The 21,544-nt window shown below is 56.1% G+C and overlaps 1 protein-coding gene across 1 annotated transcript in view; it reads left to right on the top strand.

Moving 5' to 3' along the window:
* CACNA1I (calcium voltage-gated channel subunit alpha1 I) overlaps positions 1–21,544 on the top strand; it is a 117,804-nt gene that overhangs the window by 46,660 nt on the left and 49,600 nt on the right. The window contains exons 5-6 of the mRNA XM_038551567.1: positions 3,531–3,628; positions 17,491–17,650. Of these exons, the coding sequence (XP_038407495.1) occupies positions 3,531–3,628; positions 17,491–17,650 (258 nt within the window). The remainder of the gene's footprint in view (positions 1–3,530; positions 3,629–17,490; positions 17,651–21,544) is intronic.

The raw sequence follows: 21,544 nt of genomic DNA, 5'->3' as shown, positions 1-21,544 counted from the left end.
ATTCTCCACGAAATTTCTCACGGGAGCTTTTGAGTGGACACCATGAGGGCTGCAAGTGATGAGGTCTTGGGGGCATTTTTTAAAAAAGATTTTATCTATTCATGAGAGATGCAGAGAGAGAGAGAGAGAGAGAGAGAGAGAGAGAGAGAGGCAGAGACACAGGCAGAGGGAGAAGCAGGGAGCTTGACAGGGGGACTCGATCCCGGGTCTCCAGGATCAGGCCCTGGGCTGAAGGTGGCGCTAAACCGCTGAGCCACCTGGGCTGCCCTTGGGGGCATTTTTTGCAGTAGACTGCAGAAGGTGTGTTCCCACACTGAAGACCTGGAGGGTCGGGTCAGGGGGAAGGGCAAGGGCTGGGTCAATGCGTCTCTGGGCTTGCCAGGCAGTGGCTGCTTTGGTTCACCTCAGAGATGGGCACGAGCCTGATCAGCCTCCCATGAACTGGTTGGGGTCTGAGTGGTGCTCAGATCCTAAAGCTTCCTAACTCTGGGTAGTCATGGGCCTCGGTGACATTCACTTACACCCTGGGTCTCCTTGTCTTAGTGGAACGCAAAGGGAAATCTTGAGCGTGATTTCTTTTTTTTTTTTTTTTTTAAAGATTTATTTATTCATGAGAGACACAGAGAGAGAGAGAGAGGCAGAGACAGGCAGAGGAGAAGCAGGCTCCCCGCAGGGACCGTGGTGCGGGACTTGATCCCGGATCCCGGGATCATGACCTGAGCCAAAGGCAGGTGCCCAACTGCTGAGCCACCCAGGCGTCCTTGAGCCTGATTTCTCACCACAAGGCCTGTCTGTAGAGATTTTTCATTCTTGCTCCTGGCCAACCCCGGGGCAGGGTTGCAGTGGGCAGCTTCACTTAAGGACCAGTGACTCCAGTCCCCCACAGGTTCTGCTTGGGGGGACATGGAGCCAGTGAGGTGGTGTGAGGTAGGGCCAGGGGCCAGGGCAGGGTGGGCCTGAGGGTGCCCAGAATGGGGAGCCCTGGTCCAGGGGAGTATGGGGAAGGGTGCAGGGGGATCCAGGTAATGGGGGGCTCAAATGGGTTAACACAGGTAAGGCATGAGAACTGCCTGGCAGGCAGTAGGCCCTCAAAACCCATGTGCTTTTCTCTGTCTAGCCATCCGTCTGGAAAGCATCTATTTATTTTTATTGCGAGACTTTGTGGGGATGGGAACAAATCCTGGGCTGTCACCTGCCAGAGCTCAGCAGGTGTGCCCCGGGGCTCCTGAAACAAAGGATCTGAGTGGGTTCAGTCTGGCAGAGGCTGGGAACTGCCACCCCAGCACCCCCAGCAAAGCATAAAGTCAGCCTTGGGGCTCAGCTGTGCCCAGGGTGCGGCGCTGCCCCTGTTGGCAGGATGGAGGGAGGCAGGGCGGAAGGGGGAGGGTGGGCGCGGGAGGGGCTGGCTGGAGCTGGGGTGGCTCCCCTAGGCCTGGGGTGTGTGTGTGCCCGCGCCAGCGAGCGTGCACGCCCGAGCCAGTGTGAGCGCCTGTTTGTGTGCCTGTGTGCCGCCCCCACAATGCCTTCATCACACACGTCTCCCTGGCTGCCTGGAGAGCTCTTTCTACAAAATATGAAAATGACAGTTGGCTCACCCACGCACGGAATCCTCATACAGCTCCGCTCCCTGGTCCCTTCACACACCGCCCTCCGCACACCCACTGCCCTGGGCCCCACTGCCCTGGGCCGGCCTCCACCTGCAGCGCCCCCCCCTCCGGGGCTGCTCTCTTTTCCTCCTCCCCCTCTTCCTCCTCCCACTTCTGCTTCTTCCCCCTCCCTCCTTCCCCCTCCCCCTCCTTTCCTCCCCCTCCTTCCCTCCCACCCCTCCTCCTCTTGCCTCCTCGGGTCCCCCAGGTCTCCATCTCTGTCCCTTTTTTTGTCATGCCCCCTCGCTCTTCTGAATTTGGGCTCTGGTAGGAGTGTGTGTGGATGAGGGTGTCCAAGGAGTGAGTGTGTGTGTGCCCTGATGGCTGTGTGCAGGTGTGTGACTGAGAGAGAGAGCATGGGAACCGGAGCCTGTGCCCCAGAAAGCTGGGGGATGGATGGAGGCATTTCAGGCAAAGAAGCTTTCACTCAATTATTCTTCAAGCAGCGGGAGGGGGCGGTGGCTTCACAACACTTGGACAGGTTTGCATGGTGTGTAGGAAAAGCCTTCGTTTCCCTGCTGATGCTAGTGACAGGTGGAACTGGCAGTGGTGCTGGAGCCCTGGGGTGGAGGGAGGGGGAAGCGAGGAGGAAGGGTCTGGTGAGCAGCACCCGGGGTCAGGCTGAGACTTTAGGCCCCGGGGGGCCTGTCTTTCAGGGAGGGGAAGGCAGGGAGAGGTAGCAACTGAGCAGGGAGGATCTGGTGGGAAGCCAAGAAAGCACAGAGGGGACCCCAGAGATCTGCTTCCAGTGGAGACCTGGGAAGACTTCCTGGAGGAGGCAAACCACCTCCAAGGAGTTTCAGGGCTGGTTGAATGTGGAGAGGGAGGGTGGACGGTTTGATGAGAGAACTCAGGCGGTGGTGAGGGCTCTAGTGTCGTCTTTGCCTCTGGGTCTCTCCCTGGCTCAAGTGGGCACTCCTGAGCGCTGGGGGCAGCTCTGGGTCATTCTTGTGTCTGGATTACCTAGACTGGCCTGTTCATCGTGGTCTCTGGTGTGGAAAAGCTTCCAGGACTCTAGGGGCATCTGCCCGGATCCTAAAGCCTGAGTGAGGTTTCAGTGGACGGAGATGAGAGGTAGCATCCGGGCAGCAGGGGCAGTGGGCGCAGAGGCCTGGCGTGGCAAGTGCCAGGAGCCCGTGGGGCCGGAGCCTGGATGCCTGCAGGGAGCATGCTGAGGACAGTGAGGACAGCGTGCATTTTCCCTGCAAGGAAAATACAGTGTGACTGTCACACTCCCGGAGATATGGCCTGTGACACTCAGACTGGTGTGGTGTGAACCTGGCTGGGTGACCTGGGACATGCGATGTCACTTCTCTCCAGCTCCTCCCCTCACCTGTAAACCTGGCCAGCTCAGCCAGGCTTGCTGGGGGCTTGGGGGGCTCCAGGAGACATAAGGCCTGGGGGCTCTAGCCCTCTGCCCACAGCGAGGACTTCACGCACGCAGCTGCACCTGTGGTTTTGCCGTCTGGTCACCCCCTAGGGTCAGCCAGGGGTCCCCCCCCGTTCCTTGGTTCCCCCCACTAGCCTTCCCTGGTTCAGAGGCTGCTGGAAGCAAGGGCAAGAGCCACCTGGCCCAGTGCTGAGCACTCAGTGGGGACCCAAGGTCTCTGCTCCCGTGTTCCCTCTGGCCCCCTCACTGCATCTACTGGAATCCCCAGGACGGTGGGAGGCAGATGCCACCAGTTCCACTTACGGAGGTGGGGACAGCCCAGGCCACACTGCTGATGGGGCCGCAGCTGGGACTCTGACCCTGCTGCTCACCTCTCCCCTCCAGGCAGCCGGGGGCATGGAGGGGCGTGCATGGATGACTAGGTGGCCGTTGCCTGGTCCGTGGCCTGAGTATCCCTCCTGCCCTGTCCCTCACTCTCTGCCTTTTCTCTGCAGGATGGTCGAGTACTCCCTGGACCTTCAGAACATCAACCTGTCGGCCATCCGCACCGTGCGTGTCCTGAGGCCCCTCAAAGCCATCAACCGTGTGCCCAGTGAGTTGTCCCCCACCAGACCCTCCTTCGCTTAGACTAAGCAGCACCTTCCAGGGCCTGTGCTGGGCATGGGGATCCCCCCATGACCAGACAGATGGGGGTTCTGCTCCCACCAGGCTCACAGGCCTGAATGTGGGCCTGAAGATGCTGGAGGGTGGTCCTGGCACCTCTGAGTCCCGAAAGAACTTGAATGGCAGCATTCTGGGGAGTCTGGCTTTTCAGGGACACAGCTCCTTGTGGGGGTGGCTGGCAAGGGGGACACACGTGTAAAAAGAGGCTGCTTAGTTTGAGGGAGAGCCTCATGCCGGGTTTCACTGGGGAGGGGATCCCCAGGCCCCTCATGGGTGCTGATTTAGAACTCAAGCTCCATAACCAGACCATGCGCCCACCCACCCACATAAGGACCCACCCATCCGTCTGTCTGTCCACATGCCTAGTGTTGAAAGGTTATAACAACAAGCTCTGACATCTGCCCAGATTCATAGTTTCTTTTTTAAATTTTTTTATTTATTCATGAGAGACACAGAGAGAGAGGCAGACACAGGCAGAGGGAGAAGCAGCCTCCCTGCAGGGGAGCCTGATGCGGGACTCGATCCCAGGACCCTGGGATCACGCCCTGAGCCAAAGGCAGACACTCAACCGCAGAGCCACCCAGGTGCCCCAGATTCATAGCTTTCAAAGCTTTTCCATCCCCATGATGTCTCATGAGCCGTATAATCCCTCCACGAGGGAGGTGGGCTGTTCTCATGGACAACCAAGGTGAAAAAACCGCGACTTGGAAATGGGAAGTAACTTGCTGGAGAGGCCTCCTGACTCCTGGGCAGTGTCCTTCTAGCACCCTGAGTTAGGAATAGGATGGGGTGAGGAGGGAGAGGACGAAGGAGCGCCGCCTGCAGGGGTTTCAGCCCTGTTTGGGAGGGACAGGAACTTTGATGAGCACTTGCCCATCTCGTGTGTGGCGTTGGACATACTGACGGCTGACTTAACCCTCTCGACGACCTGTGTGAAGCTCAGAGAGGTGACGCGGTTGGCAGGATGTCACACAGCAATTCAGTGGCAGGACAGGGCTCTGTGTGGAGTTCCATCTGTCCTGAGCCCAGCTCTTTCCCTGGCTCTATTGGAACCCTTGCTTCTTTTCCTTGCCAGAGCCTCAGTTTCCCTGTCTGCAGAAGAGGGGAGGTCCCCTGGCTCGTCTTCCTCTTCCACAGTCAGAGTGGTCCTCACTCCCCCAATTCTTAGCCCTGGGGCTTTGGGGCTTTGTCACTGGTCTTTTCACCCAGCCAACCTCCCCACAGCCCATCCCCTGTGAGTGCCCCGTGGGGCTGGCTTGGGTCCAGGCAGGCCTGGTGGGACCAGAAGCCATGCTGCAGGGTATTTGTGGAGCGAGAGGATCGGGTGGGTGGCCAGACTGTGGCTTCATTCTGAGATGGGCAGGCCGGGCAAAGGGCGGAGGGGGTCCTGGGGGCACAGGGGTCTCAAGGCCACATAGAAAAGGTCACCTCCCCACACTGGAATGTTGACATGATGGGAACATGGGCCCCCCACCCCACCCCGAGGGGCCCTGAGCGCTATCCTGAAGGTCCTGAGGGAAGCATTGGGAGGCTCGGGGGTCGGGGGGTGGGGTGAGTGATGAGAAGCAAAGCGGTGGGGGCAGTGGGGAGGAGCAGTTGAGCACTCCACCTTGGTCCCCTCCCACTGCTCTGGGGAGACTCCCTTGGGGGCAGGGCGGGAGGTGCCAGCTTCTCTCTATCCTTCCCACCCCCACCAATCCTACACGGTTCCTTCAAGTCCACCTAGTTCAAAACCATCCCATTGAACGGATGAAGACGTGAGGCCCAGGGAGGGCCATGACCTGTCCAAGGTCACACAGCAGGCGACCTGGAGCCCAGGTGTCTACCCAGCACACCTGCCATGGTGTGTGTTCCCCTCCCTCATGCCCCACCAACCTTTACTGGGAAACTGGTCACACAGTGGGCTTCCTTCACAGAGCGCCCACTGCTATGCCTGGTATGTGGAAGTCGCTCGATGAATACGTGTTAAGTGGACATGCTGGGCTAGTGCATCGAGCAGCTGTCTCCTGACAGGGCCACAGCACCGTCCACGCTCAGAAAGGGTGGTACCCAGGGATCGTGGAGCGCATGGGGCACGAGGTGGGGAGGGAGGGGGGCTGGTGGTCAAACACGCTGTCCGAACTGAGACCTAGTGTGGTCCGGGGATTAACCGGGCAAGAAAGTGTTCTGGAAATGCCTGGCAGGAGCGCGGAGCATGGGTGGGGATGAGCTGGGCTCAGGGCTGTGGGTGAGCGGTGGTGGCTGGGACCAGGCGGGGCGGGACAGAGAGAGTGGATGCATGGAAGGCCCGGGCCTCACCTTGGGGAGTTATGGAGGAAGCCCAGCGTCCGTCAGGAGCAACCTCAGGGGGAGGGCACGGGCAGGGCCACATGTCTCCAGCCGTCCCCACTGCCGTCCCAGGGCAAGCAGAGGTGGCTCTAAGGAGGCAGCCACCATATGGTCACTGTCACCCCACTGGCCACAGAGCCCACAGGCCGGTTCCCCTTCCCAGATGCATGTGTACACCTGCTGGGGGTCACACACAGGCGTTTGTACATGATCCTAGGGGTGGGGTGGGGGGGACAGGATGTGGGTCTCTCTCTATGGGGGGGTTCTGTACATCGATGTGTGGGGTGCCTGTGGGTGTGAGGGTCCCTGTGACCACAGGAGACCACGTGTGTGTACATGTGTGTGCACATGAGGGCATGTGTGCACGTGTGGGATGCGTGGCGCCCGTGTCTCCTCTGGTCCTCCTTCCTCCCTCTCCTGCAGCACTGAGTGAGGAGCTCATTAGGCAGCTCTTGGCTGTGGAGGTCACTTCCAGGTCCCCAGCACCAGCCTGCCTGGTTCCCTGGAGAAGGGTGGCGATGGGCCCTGCGTTCCTGAAAGCTCCAATTTGGGAGGCTGCATGGCCCAGAGTGCCCAGAGAGGGGTTGGGGTCCTTCCTCAGGGGCCTCCCGCCTGGGAGGCCCAGGCAGCCAGAGTTGGGAATAGCCTCCTGCTTGGAGCTGCCTGCACCTCTCAGCTGACAGGAAGAACTTGGCCTGGGGGAGTGTTGGGAGCACAGACACCCCCTGGGAGCCAAAATATACCCGGTGCGTCCTCTCCCCCAACTCAGAAACCACCCTGCGCCCTCGCCTTGGAGAGAGACCTCAAGATCAATTCATATTCATGAGGAATTTAGTTACCAGGAGCCCCTGGTTAGAGCAGGTTGGTCGGTCCATCCCCTCCCTTACCGTAGGGGCAGCTTTGCTCCCCGGTGCCACATCCTCTGCCCAGAGTTGCCAGGGAATGGGTGGAATGGGGGTGGGATGCACAAGTTCCTAGAAATGCTCCTAGAGAGATTTGGTTGGTTGCTCCCTTTGTTTTCTAGATGTTTCCCTGAAACATTCCAAGTCCTCCGGTTGGTCTTTAGTTTCCTCTGCCCCTGGACTCACGCCTTTCAACAATAGCCTGTGGCTTTCAACGTTGCCACTAGATGGCAGGCTGGAGAGCTGGGAATTGTGAAATTATGGGTTATTAATTGTAAAACGGGGGAGCGCGGGTAGCTCCCCATGATTGGAAAAAGTATAGGAACAGCACGATCAGCCAGGAAGACTTAGTTGGGTTGTCAGGGAATGCAAGTTCTGGTTGTTGGCTCTGCCAGGAGCCTGCTGTGTGACCTGGGATGTCCCTTGGTGTCTCTGGACCTCAGTTTCTCTACTTGCACAAAGCAAGAGGAGGACTGGATTAGATGTGTGGTTCTCGACTTTGTCCGGAGTGGACAGGGCACCTGGGAGTCATGGAGCTGTTTGCAGACCTCCACCCTACCCCACAAGTCTCTGTCCTGGCCACTCAACCTCTGATGGTCAGTGGGAAGCAGAGCATGGAGAAGGTTGGGGAGGGAGGAAACACCAGATTGGGAGTCAGGAGGCTGGGTTCTGGCTCCTTGCTGTGGCCTTCAAAGTCACTGTCCCTTGCTGGGCCTCAGCGATAGGGGGCTGGACCATCCCTAAAAGCGTCCCAGCCTGGCCCCACTCAACTCCAGGCCTGCACACCTTGTAAGCCTGTTGCAGTGCCTCCCAAAGCCCATTGGCCACACCACTGAAATATGAAAAGTGCCTTTTTTTCCTCCAGCTAGAAACCAGGGCAGGCCCAGCTAGGCCCTGAGCCAGCCGAGTCTGTGCTGCTGGCCCACATCTGTACCTGACTGACCATCTCAGACAGACCCATCCAGCTCCTGGTTTGGCTGTAACCCCCCTTTGCACAGGGGCCTTGGGACTGGGGACATGCTCCCAGGGCAGGGCCCATGAACAGGGAGGCGAAGCTGACCATCAGGTCCCAGCGACTGAAGCTGTGCTCTACTCGGGCAGGCTTAGGTTCTAGTCCCGGGGCCTCCACTTGCTGGGTGTGGGACCTTGGGCATCCACACTCCTCTCCCCGCCCTCATTTCTCCAACAGTAAGACCAGGTTAATAATACCAATTTCTATACAGTTTGGTGAGAATGAAATGCCATAATGTGTGTCAAGAGCTTAGCACAGAGCTCAGTGTGCAGAGAGTGGTCAGTAGGTGTTTACTATTGTGAAGAAGGTGCTGGAACATTGAGGACAGAGGGCTGGAGCATCAGGGCATCTTTGCAGAGGCTGATTTGGGGAGACAGTCACCAAGCACACAGAGGGTTGGGGATGGACCTGTGTGTGTAGAGGTGGAGGGGAAGAGCCGGCTGGAAGTGTTGGCTGGGGAGGGGACTGCACATCAGGGGCAGGTGGGAGGTGAACTTTCCATATCTCCTGGGGATTTACGAAGAAGATAAGTGGCTGAACTCCATCAAGTGCTGTATGTGGCTGCTTCGTTTTGTTTCACAACAGCCCTAGGATGGTGGTACCATTGTGATGCCCACTTTACAGATGGAGAAACTGAGGCACAGAGAGGTTGAGTAAACTGCCCAAGGCCTCACAGCTGGCTGGGGACAGAGGCAGGGTTTGAACCTGTGTTTGCACGACCCCGGGGCTTTTTGCTCCTTTCTACAACCCCCTTCCTCTCCGTGTAACTTGGACGTGCCCTAGGCAGCCACTCCATCTGCAGGGCTTCAGGAAAGTCCCTGCTCACATCCAGAATCAAAGCAGAAGTGATGCCCTCAAGGACCCTTCCTGAACACCTTTCATTGTCAGAGCACAGCGCTGTGCGGCCTGATGAGGACCTGTCATGGCAGGAGGCAGGGATGCACAGTGGCTAGTACAGAGCATTGCTGCCAGTAGTCAAAGCTTGGCCCTGCATTAATCAGCTTAGGGACCCTGGGAAAGGTTCCTCTCTTGCTTCCCTTTCCCATCTGCACAATGAGGATGGCACGTAGTGCCCTCCACAGGAGTCTGTCTGCATGCCAACTATAGAACAGGTGCCCAACGACCAGCCCCACCCCTGCTTCTCTCACGGAAGCATCCAGAGCAGTTAGACCAGTGGCTCCACACCTCTCAGGCCTCAGTTTCCCCATCCCTAAAATGGAGTCCCAGCCCTCCCTGGCTAGACTGGGGGGCAGCAAAATGTCTGCACAACACCTGCTCCTGCAAGGTGCCCGCACCATACATTGATTGCGTGGGTTTCTTATACTCTTGGGATCTTGGAATTAGCGTTGCTGAAAGTCACGAAGACTCTTAGCCTCATCAAGCCTCAGAATCCTAGACTCTTGGTTTCAGAGATCCTCAGAGCCCTGGTTTCAGGATGAGAAGTCTGAATGATCTGGTCTTCGGTTGCCAGTCAGGCTAAGGGACTCTGGACTTGTGGCTGCCACCTTACCCCGCACCTCAGGCCTGCTCTGGCCCTTTCTGCCCAGGTTCGCGGGCAGCTGGCTCGTGGTTCCGCCTGCTGAGGACAGATGCAGAAGGCCCCAGGGTTCCTTCTGGGTTTCTACCTTGTGGGCATCTGTTGGACAGGAAGCTGGAGACTCCCTCTGAAACAGAGTTTGCAGGAAAATCTTAGCAGTTTCACATAAAGTGTGTGTTTACTTGGGCCTTAGGCGCAGCTGAAGGAGTCCAGGCCATACCTTGGACTTTGGGGCTGTCTGTCCTTGGCACCCAGAGGGCCTCCCGAGGCACCCTGCAGAGGAAGGACTGGCAGTCCCCAGGGGAAGGGAGTGAGGGGCGGAGAGTGGGGGCAGGGCGAGGAGGGAAGATGGGTGGAGGGGCCCGACTTCCCAGGGCTGCTGCCTCCGCAGAAGGGCTGGAGGTGGGTGGGCAAACATCTGGCCTGAACAGCTAGCGCTAGCGAGAACCTGACTTGGGAACAGGAAGAGAAAGCTGCTGTGTGAAGGGAGAAACAGAGAAATGCCTGCCGGTGGGGGCAGGACCAGAGCTGTCCTCCCCCTCCCCCACCAGCCAGCTCTAGGTCTGCTCTACAGATTAGGAGGGGGTGATTCTTGGGTGGGATATCAGGTCAAGGGAGTGGGCCACTATGCATTCATCCATCCATCCATCCATCCATCCATCCGAAGTAGCATCCACTAAGGGGCCACAGCTCCTTCTCTGCGGGCAGATACTCAAGCCAAGACCTACGGGCAATGGGACGGGTGCTCTAATGGAGGCAGCAGGGGGCCGAGGGGAAGGGTCACTACCGTGTACTTTGAGGGGGTTTAACAGAGGAGGGGGAACAGGACATTTGAAGCATGAGTGGGCATTCTTTGGGCCACAGTGGGTTGGGACAGGGGCTAGGACCACCTCCCGCGGCCCGAGCACTCTCCCGGGATGGAGGGTGTAGGGGTGCACTCTCCTTGGCTGGCATTTGTTTCCAGCTCGGGGGTGGCACTGAGGCCACCTCCCCGCTGGGCTGGGGCCAGCAGCTGTGTCCTCGGCAGCACGGCCGTATGCTGCCCGGCCGGGCCTCCCCGGCGCCCACTGTGCGCCTGATTAGTTGGCGTTGGCAGCGGCAGGGACAGCAGACGGCCTCTCCCGGCCGCTCAGCACCCTCCGCTGCCCCAGCCAGACTGAAGAGGGGGAGCCCCTGGGCCGGCACAGCCTGGGCCCTCTTGCCCTCCGTCCGGCATCCTTTCCGCTGGCTGTGGGCTGCGCCCCTGGCAGAGGCTGGCGCGGGTCCGGCTCTTTCCGCTTGAGCTGGCCTGGCACAGTGGCTGCGCTAATCTGGGCTGACAGCTCCTGTCTGCAGAGCACCCCGGCCCTCCGGGGGAGATGCCCATCAGGAGGTGCGCCCCCCTCCCTACCCCTCCAGCCCCCCCCACAGTCACCAAGGGCCTCCTGCAGCAGGGGGCCTGGGCTAGGAGTGCCGGGGAAGAGGGGTGAAAAGGTTGAGTGGCTCCATCCGTTTGCCCCCCTGCCACCTGTCTCCTTCCAGCTATGCCACCGTCCTGATAGTCCCAGGCCACACTCCTCTCCCCTGAATCCCAGACCCCACCGAGCTTATGAAATGACTTCACATCCATGTACACCAGGCACTCCCAACTCCACGTGTCCAAACACAGTCCCGTGTTCCCGTGATGGCTGCTCCGTGGCTCTGGCCTCAGGCCCCAGACCTTGGAGATGCCCTGACTGCTCTCTTCCCCCACCCCCCACCTCCCATCACTAATCGCTTTGACCTTCAGAAAGCTCTAGAATTTAGCCACGTCCCCAGCCTCCACTGTCACTGTCATCTGGACCCCGCCAGATGTGGATTATCGTAATGGCAGGTGAGCGATGGCTGGGAGGGGCGAGGCAGGACAGAGAGGGACAGATGGACCGGAGACTCAGTGCCCCCCAGAGTCACACAGGAAGCCTGGCGTCTGGCAGAGAGGATGTGGGGAGGGCACGAGCCGGGCCACATCTCTCTTGGGTGCCCCTCAGCGCTCCCCATTTCTGTCCCAGGGGAGGGCAGGGCTGTGCTCAGGAGGCAGCCACCATATGGCTGCTGTCACCCTGGCCTTGGAGTCCACAGGCCTGGCTCCCCCATCCCGAGATGTGTGTGCATGAGGGTCACAGCCAGGTGACTGTACGCTGTCCCGCAGGCTGTCTGCCTATAGGTGTCCTTCTACCCTGGCCCAGCAGAGCCCCTTCTGCCCCCACAGCTGGGGTGATCTCTCAGACCCTCCTCAGACCACGTCTCCCTTCGCCCATGACACTCAGTGGAACAGAGGCCAGAGTTCTCACACCTGCAGGGCAGCCCTGTTTCCACGCCCCCTTGCTCACTTCCCTCCAGCCATACTGGCCTCCTGGCTGTTCCCTGAGTGCCTGCCTCATCGCTGCCCCTGGGCCTTTGCTGGGGCTGCTCCACCGACCTGGAGAGCTCTTCCCCGGATGCTCGCGCCGCTGATGCCCTCACCTCCTGTGGGTCTGTGCCCTGTATCGTCTTGCCAGTTTAAACGTACCCTATCCCTGGCCTGGCCTGGCCTCCCCATCCTTTCCCCCTCCACCTGCTGTTTTCATAACACCTGCCACCCAACAAACGAGGAAATGAACTTATTTATTATGTTTATGGTTTTCTCTCTCCCCCTACCCCTATGTGGAATGTCCACCTTCTGAAGGCAGGGGGCTTGGTCTGTTTATTCATTGTTTTAACTGATGCACCCTTGAGCCTAGAACAGTGCCTGGCACATAGTAGGTTTTCACTAAATATTAGTTGAATGGCTCCATCCATCATCCATCCATCCATCCATCCATCCATCCATCCATCCATCCATCACTTCTTCATGGCCATCTTTGTGGGGAGTGGGGGAAGGCACTCTGTGCTAGGCCCTGGGCTGGATTGGAGGATGCAGAACCCTCCTCAGGGGCCTCACATTCAGGTTACTGTCAATTTGGGAGGCCAAGGTAGGGCCATGAACCGATGAGGGCCAAAAGGGCAAGAAGTGCTGTGATGGAGGGAGGGCAGAGTGGGGGGCAGCTCATTGTAGGGTACCAGCCCAGCCCGGGGACCAGAAGAGACAACCCCTTGGCTGAGGGCTAAGAGAGGAGGAGAGATGGCCTTGTGAGTGTGTGAGGGCTTTCCAGGGCTGGCAGGGGAGCGGCCTGGCTGTGTCCCACCGGCATGGAGCCCTGCCGCCCTGGGGAGCGGACCCGGCACTAATGCCCAATAGGAACAGGAACCCGTGTGGTGGAGGTGGGGTAGGGCCATGTAGGTGGGGGCAGAACATGTGTGAAGGTGAAGAGTAGGGCTGTGGGGGGCATGTGCCAGCCTGGCTGGAGAGCAGGTGCAGGTGTGGCACAGTGGATGGAGGGAGGTGTGGCTGGGGGGATAGGCTGGGTTGAGTAGGGGCTGGCGGGTGGGATGAGTTTGTATTTTCCCCATGGGGGTAGATGGACTGCTGGAAGCTTCTGCCTTTGGGCAGATAGCCCTCTGAGGTATCCTGACCCTATGTTTTTCTAGAGAGGCTGGCTGGACAGGAACCCTTGTCTTCTGTACGTGAGGCCGCTGGGACCCAGAGAGGGCAGGCTCTGTCTCAAGGCTGCCCAGCCAGGACTGGTACCCACATTTCCTGTCCTGTGTTGTTGCTCTGGACACTCACCAAAGTAGAGACTGTACTAGATGTCCTGGAGACTCTGGGGTCCTCTTTCCCTTCTTGGCTTGGGAAGCAGGGCCTTCAGCCACACTCGTTGGGTTGCCTGGAGCGTATCCTTGGCCTTTGCCCCAGGCTGAAGGCCCAAAAATCACACTACAAAGGCAGAACCAGATAAGCTCATCCCGAGAGATGGGGAATGAGATCCTGGGGAAAGTCGAGGCAGGAAGGCTTCTTGGCTAACTGGGGGTGGAAATCAGAGAAGACTTCCTGGCAGAGGAGGGCCGGGCTGGGGATAGGTACAGAGGGACATGAGTAGGAAGGATGGTCTGAGGCAGATGTCTCTCTTGGTCTCTCTTTCTCTCCAACTCTGACCTCTATCTCCATTTCTCCTCCCTCACCTCTCTGCCTCTACCTCCTATGCCCGGTGCCAGGGGAGCTGAGGGCAGAGAGGAACCGGCCAACTTGCCTTAGCTAATTACTTGACTGCAGGCATAAAAGGAGGATTAGCTGGGGTCTTACAGGGTCCTCCCTGACTCCCTAATCCTGTGGCCCCTTTTCCCTGGCATGGAAACGATGGATTGGTTTTGAGTCCCTAATTAGCTAATTATGCCTTGGCTCAGTGGCCCTGGGACTCCCCGGGCCCCAGGGAGGGCTGTGGAGTGAGCTGGGGCCTGGCTCTGCAGATGGGAGGAGGGGTGGGGGGAACAGGCTGCCATTCAGGGAAGCCAGCCGAGCAGGTTTTGAGGAGCCTTTCAGAATTTCAATATCCTGGAGAACAAGGGAAATGTAATTAATTGAGCAACAAAGGCTGGGCTCAGGGGAGCAGCCACGGAGCAGCCGGGCTGGGATTGTGCAGAGCCACCTGCCTCCTCCCACCCAGCCTCTTCAAATGTGGCCGCTGGCCGCCAGTGCTGGCATCCTGCCTCTGTCCCCGTCCCCTAGGACAGCCCCGTCCGGGGCTCGGCCTGCTCAGAATCTGCCCCTGGGCCTCCCTGACCAGGCACCTAGCATTGAAGCCCCACAAGCCCTGACTCCGATTTGCAGCCACCCCCCTGCGTGGTCCCCATGCCCTTTCTGAATGGTCATCCCCCTGTGCCTCTGCCACAAGCCCCCATCATCCTTCAGGATCCAGGTCAAGTCAGTCCCTCCAGGAAGGGCCCCAGAGCTGCCACCACTCCCCAGGCTTGGTTGTGTTTCCCAGCACTGGTCCCCTGTCCCCCTGCTGCTATACTGCAAGCCCTTGAGCGGTTGCGATGCCGAATGGATGGTGGCGCACCAAAAAGGCCTGCAACTGGCTAATGTCACATTTGGGTGGATTTGGATGCATGGCAAGGGTGCTTGCTTGGTCTGTTTCTTTGCTTCCTTCCTCCCAACCCTTGGCTGCCCCATTGGGGGTGGGGGGTGGGGTACTGAGCCCTCACTCACCCTGGCCTGCTCTTAACCAGAGGCAGCAGCCTGCAAGGGAGCCCCACTGCTTTCTCAGGAGGAGGGTGACCTAGTTTTGTGGGGGAGGGAGGATGGGGTAGGCATTAATTATTGATCGGAAATCAAGCCACACAGAGCTCATGATGCAGATCTGCAATAATTACCCTCATTAACAACCACCTTAGCATCACCTCTGGAATGAATCAAAATCTGGATAGGACCCCTGTTCTCCTTGTTGCCATCTTTTCATCCTCCCCTCTCCAGTCTTCCATTCTTTCCTCATGACTTAGCATGTCATTCAACAAATGCTGGCCGAGCCTTTGTTCTGGGCTAGGACCCGCTGGGTTCTGAGAATACTGATGCAGACACAGGCCCTGCTCCCAGGAGCTTACAGCCCAATGGAAGAGGTAGGAGGGTAAACAGATAATTACACACTAGGGCTAGAAGACTATCTCGTAAATGGGGCCTCTAAGGTTGTGCAGTGTGCAACTTATACAACTGTACAAGGCAGCCTAGGCTAGGTCAGAAGTGCTGAGGTTGCCCAGAGCAGAAGAGAGAGGGATGAACTCTACCTAAGGACTAAGGAAGGGTAGGGGAAAGCTTTATAGGGAGAAAGTAGAGCTTCAACTGGGCTGTGGTGGCCGAATAGGGATTTGCCAGGTGTGAGAGATGGAAGGGTGTTCCAGAAAGAATAGCATGAGTAAAAGCACGGAGGTGTGAAATCCAGGGATATATTGCTATATTTACGGAACTTCAAATAATTTGGTATTGAGAGAAAAATAGGCATAGAGGAGAGAGAGAGAGAGAGATATTGAGAGAGATGAACCTAGAGAGGTAGGTGGAGTCAGACGTTACAGGACCTTGGAAGGTATGCACTCAAGAGTGATACACTAGCTCCTGACCCACTTTGGGGCCACAGACACTTGTGTGGACCTTCTCCCAAGAAAAACTGATGATGTCATACCTGCACATTTTATAGCAGTGTCGTAAGGTTCGCGGACCTCCTGCAGCCCTTCTAGGCAGTTGTCCGGCATTGCCCTCGTTCTGTCCCGGGCTCCGTTTTCCCTGGGCTGGCTTCAATCGCAGGCAGCGCTGCCCTGCAAAGGCAAGACAGTCCCAGCAGCTCCAGGCGTTCACCCTCCCCGGCTCCCCAGCTCTGCAGAAGAGGGTTTCCCTCCCCCTACAGTTCCCACACAAGTCTCAGGGCTGACCCTCATTGGTCCTGGCTGGGGTCACATGCCCATTCCGGACCAATCCCTGGGGCTGGGGGAACAGAATGCACTGACTGGCCAGGCCCCGTCAGGTGATCTCTAGGCAGCCCAGCCAAACCACCGGGTTGGCAGCGGGGGAGTGGGGCTGTTTTCACAGGACTGGGAAGCGTGGCGGGGCCAAAGCAGAGAGGTGGCCTGTCAGCTGGGGGTTTGTACTCCTGTGGATTCTCTAGTTACTGGGGTGGCTGGATCATTCTGCGTGGAGTCAAGCGGGATTGGGCGGCATACAGAGGGGTAATGAGGTCGTGATGGTGGGTGACATCACCCAGACTTGGGAGAGCAGGTGAGTGTCACAGGTGGGGGCCGGGATTGAGCCTGTGGAAAGGGAGAGGGGTGGACGGTGCAGATGGTGGTGTGGGTCAGCCCAGAGCAGGAGGGGCAGAAGGGAAGGATGGGGAGGTAGATATGAAGGGTGGTAAGTGTATGGGGGGGTAGGGCTACAAGCTGTAGGGTGGGAAGCCTTGGGGTTTGCTGAGATTGGGGTGTGGCCCAGAGGCTGGGGAGCTTTTGTAGGGTGGCTGCCGTCTAATCCCACCTTTGCTGAGAGGCCTCGTTTTCCAAGAGGGGAAGGGACTGGCTCAGGGTCTCATGGCAAATAAGGCAGGATTTGAATCCGGATCTCTCTAAATCAGAGGCCGTATGGTTTCCCTACCTGCAGGGTTTCAGGATGTCAGGCCGCTGCAGGATGTAACTGGTACATTCTTCTCCCCTTTCCATACCCAGCTGGAAAGCCCCCTTGGTCACCCTGACCCCCCCCCCCCCCCCCCCCCCCCCCCCCCCCCCCCGGCCAAGGGACTCCTGTCTCCATTGCCATTTCCTCATTTCTTCTTTTCTTGCCTCTGGCGTGGCTGATTCTTTGTAGCTATTCCTCAGGAAGGAAAGGCCTGTGCTGCTATCAGGCCAGATCGGAGTCCGCTGCTGGCAATGGCTCTTCTGTGTGCTGACCCAGAGCCGGGTCTGGTTCTGTCATGCGGTGGGGTGGGTCAAGCCAGTAGCTCCGGCTGGCTGCACTGCTGTATCCTGACATGCTCGGGGAACCAGCGGCTGCCCCAGCAATGAAGGACATTTGGGACACATTCATTAGGCACCTACTGTGCTCATCTGGGTGGATTCTGGGCAGAGTGAGATGAGCCAGCCTCGGTCTCAGGCTGCCAGGTAACTGGGGGTTGTGGAGGGAATGCCAGACATGGTCTCAGGACACCTGGTTTAAATCCAGACCCTGCTGCTTCCCAGCTGTGTGACTTTGGGCAAGTTGTTTTAGTTCCATGAACTTCCAGTTACTTCTTCTATGAAATAGGGATAACATCACCACCCTCACGGAGTTGTGAATTCTGAAGGAGATCATCTTCGTGCATTACCAGAAGAAAGTTTGGCATGTAAATAGTGTTCCATAAATAGCTGCTAATTCATCCAGAAGCTGGTGGAAGTGTGGTAGGGCCCAGAGCCATTTCCATGGCCTCTGGATGGAGGGGCAGACACCAAGGAGAATGGCCGCTGATGGCCGCTAAGCAGGCTGGGAGCAGTTAGGAGCCTCTACCTGTGTGTCCCCACCTCTCCTCCCAGTGCCTCTTCCTCTTTTCCTGAGCCTACTCTCCCTCTCTCCTCTTGGGACCTCTGCTCCCAAGTCTGACAATCTCTCCACTCTCCCCCACTCACAGGTATGCGGATCCTGGTGAACCTCCTCCTGGACACACTGCCCATGCTGGGGAACGTCCTCCTCCTCTGCTTCTTTGTCTTCTTCATCTTCGGCATCATCGGCGTCCAGCTCTGGGCAGGCCTGCTGCGTAACCGCTGCTTCCTGGAGGAGAACTTCACCATGTGAGTGTAGGCTCTGCCACCCAGGGGGCTGCCAGCCAGCTTCCCCTGGGGTGGCAGTGGTGCTGGATGTTTTAGGGCTGGGTTTCCCTGTCAAACACCTGGTCCCAGTCCTTATTCCCACTGTGCAGAGAAGTCAAGCAATGTGCACAGGTGAGTTGGTGGTGGGTCTCCCGTGAATGGCTGGACACGAAGAGGAGCACAGAAGGCCACTGAGGGTCTCAAAATGGGTATCACAGAGTCTCAGTCTAACATAGGCCCTTAGATGCTAATTCAGCTCCCAGTGACTCTTACTTAATATACAGTTTTAACTTACTGGTAATTGGGAATGGGGCCAGCAGAGTGGAAGCAGCCAACTAGGAGGTCCCACGGGAGGGGAATGGACACTTAGGACCCAAGCAGACATGATGCCAACAGGGGAAAAGAAGACAGAAAACCTCAAAAGCAGACACAGAACCTGGCCCCATTACAGCACAGTCATTCCTCTTGGTGACTGAGTCATCAAGAAAAGGTCAGTGCTCAGTCGGCCCATTTGCGGGGATGAGCGGGAGGGCGGGCTACTCCTCAGGGAGGCGATTGGCAGAGCCGTCTAAACAGAAGTCAAGCTTTGGCTCTTGGAGGAGTTGGGTGGAGTCGTCTGAGAGATTTGACAACTGTGGAATCTCCACTGTCTTTGAGTGCGCGGACCTGCACAGATGCGTTGGGACAGGAGCATACTACCATTTTACCATGCGTTAGCACGCTCCTGCCCTGGGCCAGGCCCGGGGAGACAGAAATAGGGGAGTATGTTCATTCAGCCTCTCACTCGACAAAAGCCCTCAAGTGGCTGCTCTTGCCAAACCCATGCTTAGTGCTGAGGACACAACAGAAGATGGAGTTCCTGCCCTTGGGGAACTGGTCACAGATGCCTCCACGGAGTGGCTCCTGTGGACTGAGGACAACTGCAGGAGGCATGGGGATGCTGCAGGGGTTGGGCTGAGCTTTCTCCCCACTGGCCTGTCACTTAGGGAGATGAAGCTAAACCAGAGAGCTGGGGTGAGGATGGGGGAGGGGCCTGGCTCACCTGCCTGTTGCTGCGGGGACCCGTGGGGTACCTGGGTAGACCAGAGAAGGGGCAACATTGTGGGAAGGACCCTGTGGTGGTGGTGGTGGGGTCTACCCTTGGGTCAATCACTTGGAAGAGGTGGGCCGTGAGGCAGCAGGAGATGGGGGGGGGCACCTGCTTCTCCTGGTCTAGTCTTAGCGGATGGAGATGCGCAGGTGTGAACTCTCAGCTTTGAGGGTTCAGGACCCATCCAGAATCCTCTGTCCCTCATAGATCTTTCCCTAGGTTGTTCCGTGGCCACCCCCTTCTTATTATCCCACTGCAGCTCTGTGTCACCACCCCCTCACCCCCTCCCACTGCCCCCCCCCCCCAGACACTCTTGCGTCATCCTGCTTGATTTCCTCTTGGCACCATCTCTGTCTGAAAGTACCTCACTTGGGAGTCTATTTAGTTCATTTTACTTGGTCGTTGATTGTCTCTAGACTGGTTTATTTATTTGGTTAGCAGTGACGAAGGGCTCGGGGGTAACAGGTGTGATTGAAATAATCCTGCAATCTGGCCCCATGTGGAGGCCCGGTGACAGAGGCTCGAGCAGAGTATTGAGCTCCAGGGCAAGCGTGTCCTCTCTCAAGCGTCTTGTCCCTTCTTCCCAATTCTGTCTAAGCATTCATGTGCACGCACACGACCGTTCACATCCCAGACAGGTTTTAAAGATGCGAATTGCTCTGACAGTGTGGCTTGAGGGTGTTTTCACACCAGTGTTTCTTGTTCCACGGATAAACGGCAGTTCCTCTAGCGGGCCCCTGCGGATGGGCCTCACATGGTTTCCAAGGTTCTGTTTTTGCATCATGCACGTGTGTGATCCGTGTAGACACACATGATCGATGGGTAGACTCGTAACTGCTAGTCAAAGTGTATGTATATTTTTATCCCTTTTTTGGTTAAGATAACAAATTGCGCTCAGTAGCGGGCACAAGTGTTAAGTGTATGGCTTAATGAAGTTTTAGGTGGACTTAATGAAGTCTACGGCAGTGTTAGGCTACCCAGAGAAACTTATGGGGCCCAGGGAGGCTCCCCCCTGCGCCTGACCAGTTCCTATCCCCCACACCCCAAAGTAGCCACCATCCTGACCTCTATTTGTGTTGCCTGTTTTTGAGATTTCTTACACTGGAATCCTACAGGAAGCTATCTTTTGTGTCAGCTTTTTTGGCTCAGTGTAATGTGTCTTTGAGATTCACCCACATTCTTGCGGGTGGCAGTAGTTTTTTTGTTTTTCATTGCTGTGGGTAGATATTGAGCAAATATACAAGTACTTATTTTTTTCATTCCACTGTTGATTTGTTTCTGTTTTTTTTTTTTTAAATTCTTTTTGGCTTTTATGACTCATGCATATTCTTGAACATGTCTTTGGTGGCTAGAGCCGTCCTTTCTTTTGGGTGAATACTCAGGAATGGAACTGTGAAGGGGGCAAGTGTGTTCAGCTTTAGGAGATTTTGTCGAATGGTTTTCCAAAATGGTTGCATTAAATGTCTACTCGCAAAGTCTGAGGGTTCCAGGGGCCTGGCATCCTTATCAACGTTTGGTGTTGTCAGTCCTTTTAATTTTAACTATTCCAGTGAGAGGGCTGTGGTATCTTATTGTGGTTTTAATTTGTACTGCCCCGATGTCAAGTGATAATTAGCACTTTTCACATTCGTATGGTCCATCCGTGCATCATCTTATGAAGTGTCTATTACAGTCTTTTGCCATTTTTAGATTGGGTTGTCCTTTAATTATACATTTGTAGTGGTTCTTTGTATTCTAGATTTCTTCCCTTTGGTTGGAGATATATATATATATGTATATGTAATTGCAGATGTTTTATATATATAAATTATGTATTTGCATCCTTTGGTGGAGATATATATACATATATATCTCAAATATTTTATTCCAGCCTGTTCCATTTTTACTCTCTTAATGGTGCTATTTGATGAACAGAAGCTCTTAGTTATAATGAAGTTCAAATTACCAATCATTTTTTAGTATTGCTTTTTGTGTCCAGTTTAATCTTTTCTTAACCCAAGGCAATGAAAATATCCTCCAATGTTTTCTTTTAGAAGCTTTCCCAGTTTATCTTTCACATTTAGTCTTGTATTCCATCTCAAATAATTTTTAGTATGGTATGTGGTTGGGTTGAGATTCCCTTCCTATAGGTGAATTCTATTGTCCCATCACCATTGACTGAGAAGTCCATCCTTTCTCTGTGGAGCTGCAGTGGTGTCTTTGTGGCCGTCAGGTGGCCATTGTATTTGGGTTGGATGTGTACATGTTAATTGATGATGGATGTTGCCAAATTCCCTTGTTAAAAAGGTCGTATCAATATACACTCCTGCCAACAGCATGTGTGCGTGTCTGCTTGCACTCATTCTTTTCCGCACTCAGTACTATATCACCCTGAAACATTTCCATTTGGATGGGTGTAAAATGACCTTGATATTATTTTTGTTTGTATTTTCCTGTTGTTAGTTAATTGAGTATCTCTTCCTATATATGGTTATATCGGCCTCTTTTTTCTTTTTTTAAAGATTTTATTTATTTATTTATGAGAGACACACACAGAGAGAGAGAGACAGAGACAGAGACATAGACAGAAGAGAAGCAGGCTCTATGCAGGGGAGCCTGATGTGGGACTCGGTCCGGGGACTCCAGGATCACTTGCTGAGCCGCAGGCAGATGCTTAACCACTGAGCCACCTAGGCATCCTGGCCTCTTTTTTTTCAAGTACATTGGCCATTTTTATTTCTTTCGTGAATTTCTTTTCTTTATTATGTTCTTTTTCCCCCTGTGGTTATTTTTATTTTTCTTACTGA

Source organism: Canis lupus, chromosome 10 (assembly GCF_011100685.1).
Source record: "Canis lupus familiaris isolate Mischka breed German Shepherd chromosome 10, alternate assembly UU_Cfam_GSD_1.0, whole genome shotgun sequence".
Taxonomy (NCBI): Eukaryota; Metazoa; Chordata; class Mammalia; order Carnivora; family Canidae; genus Canis; species Canis lupus.
Note: the sequence above shows the minus strand (reverse complement) of the source record. Positions and strands in the feature narration are given on the sequence as shown.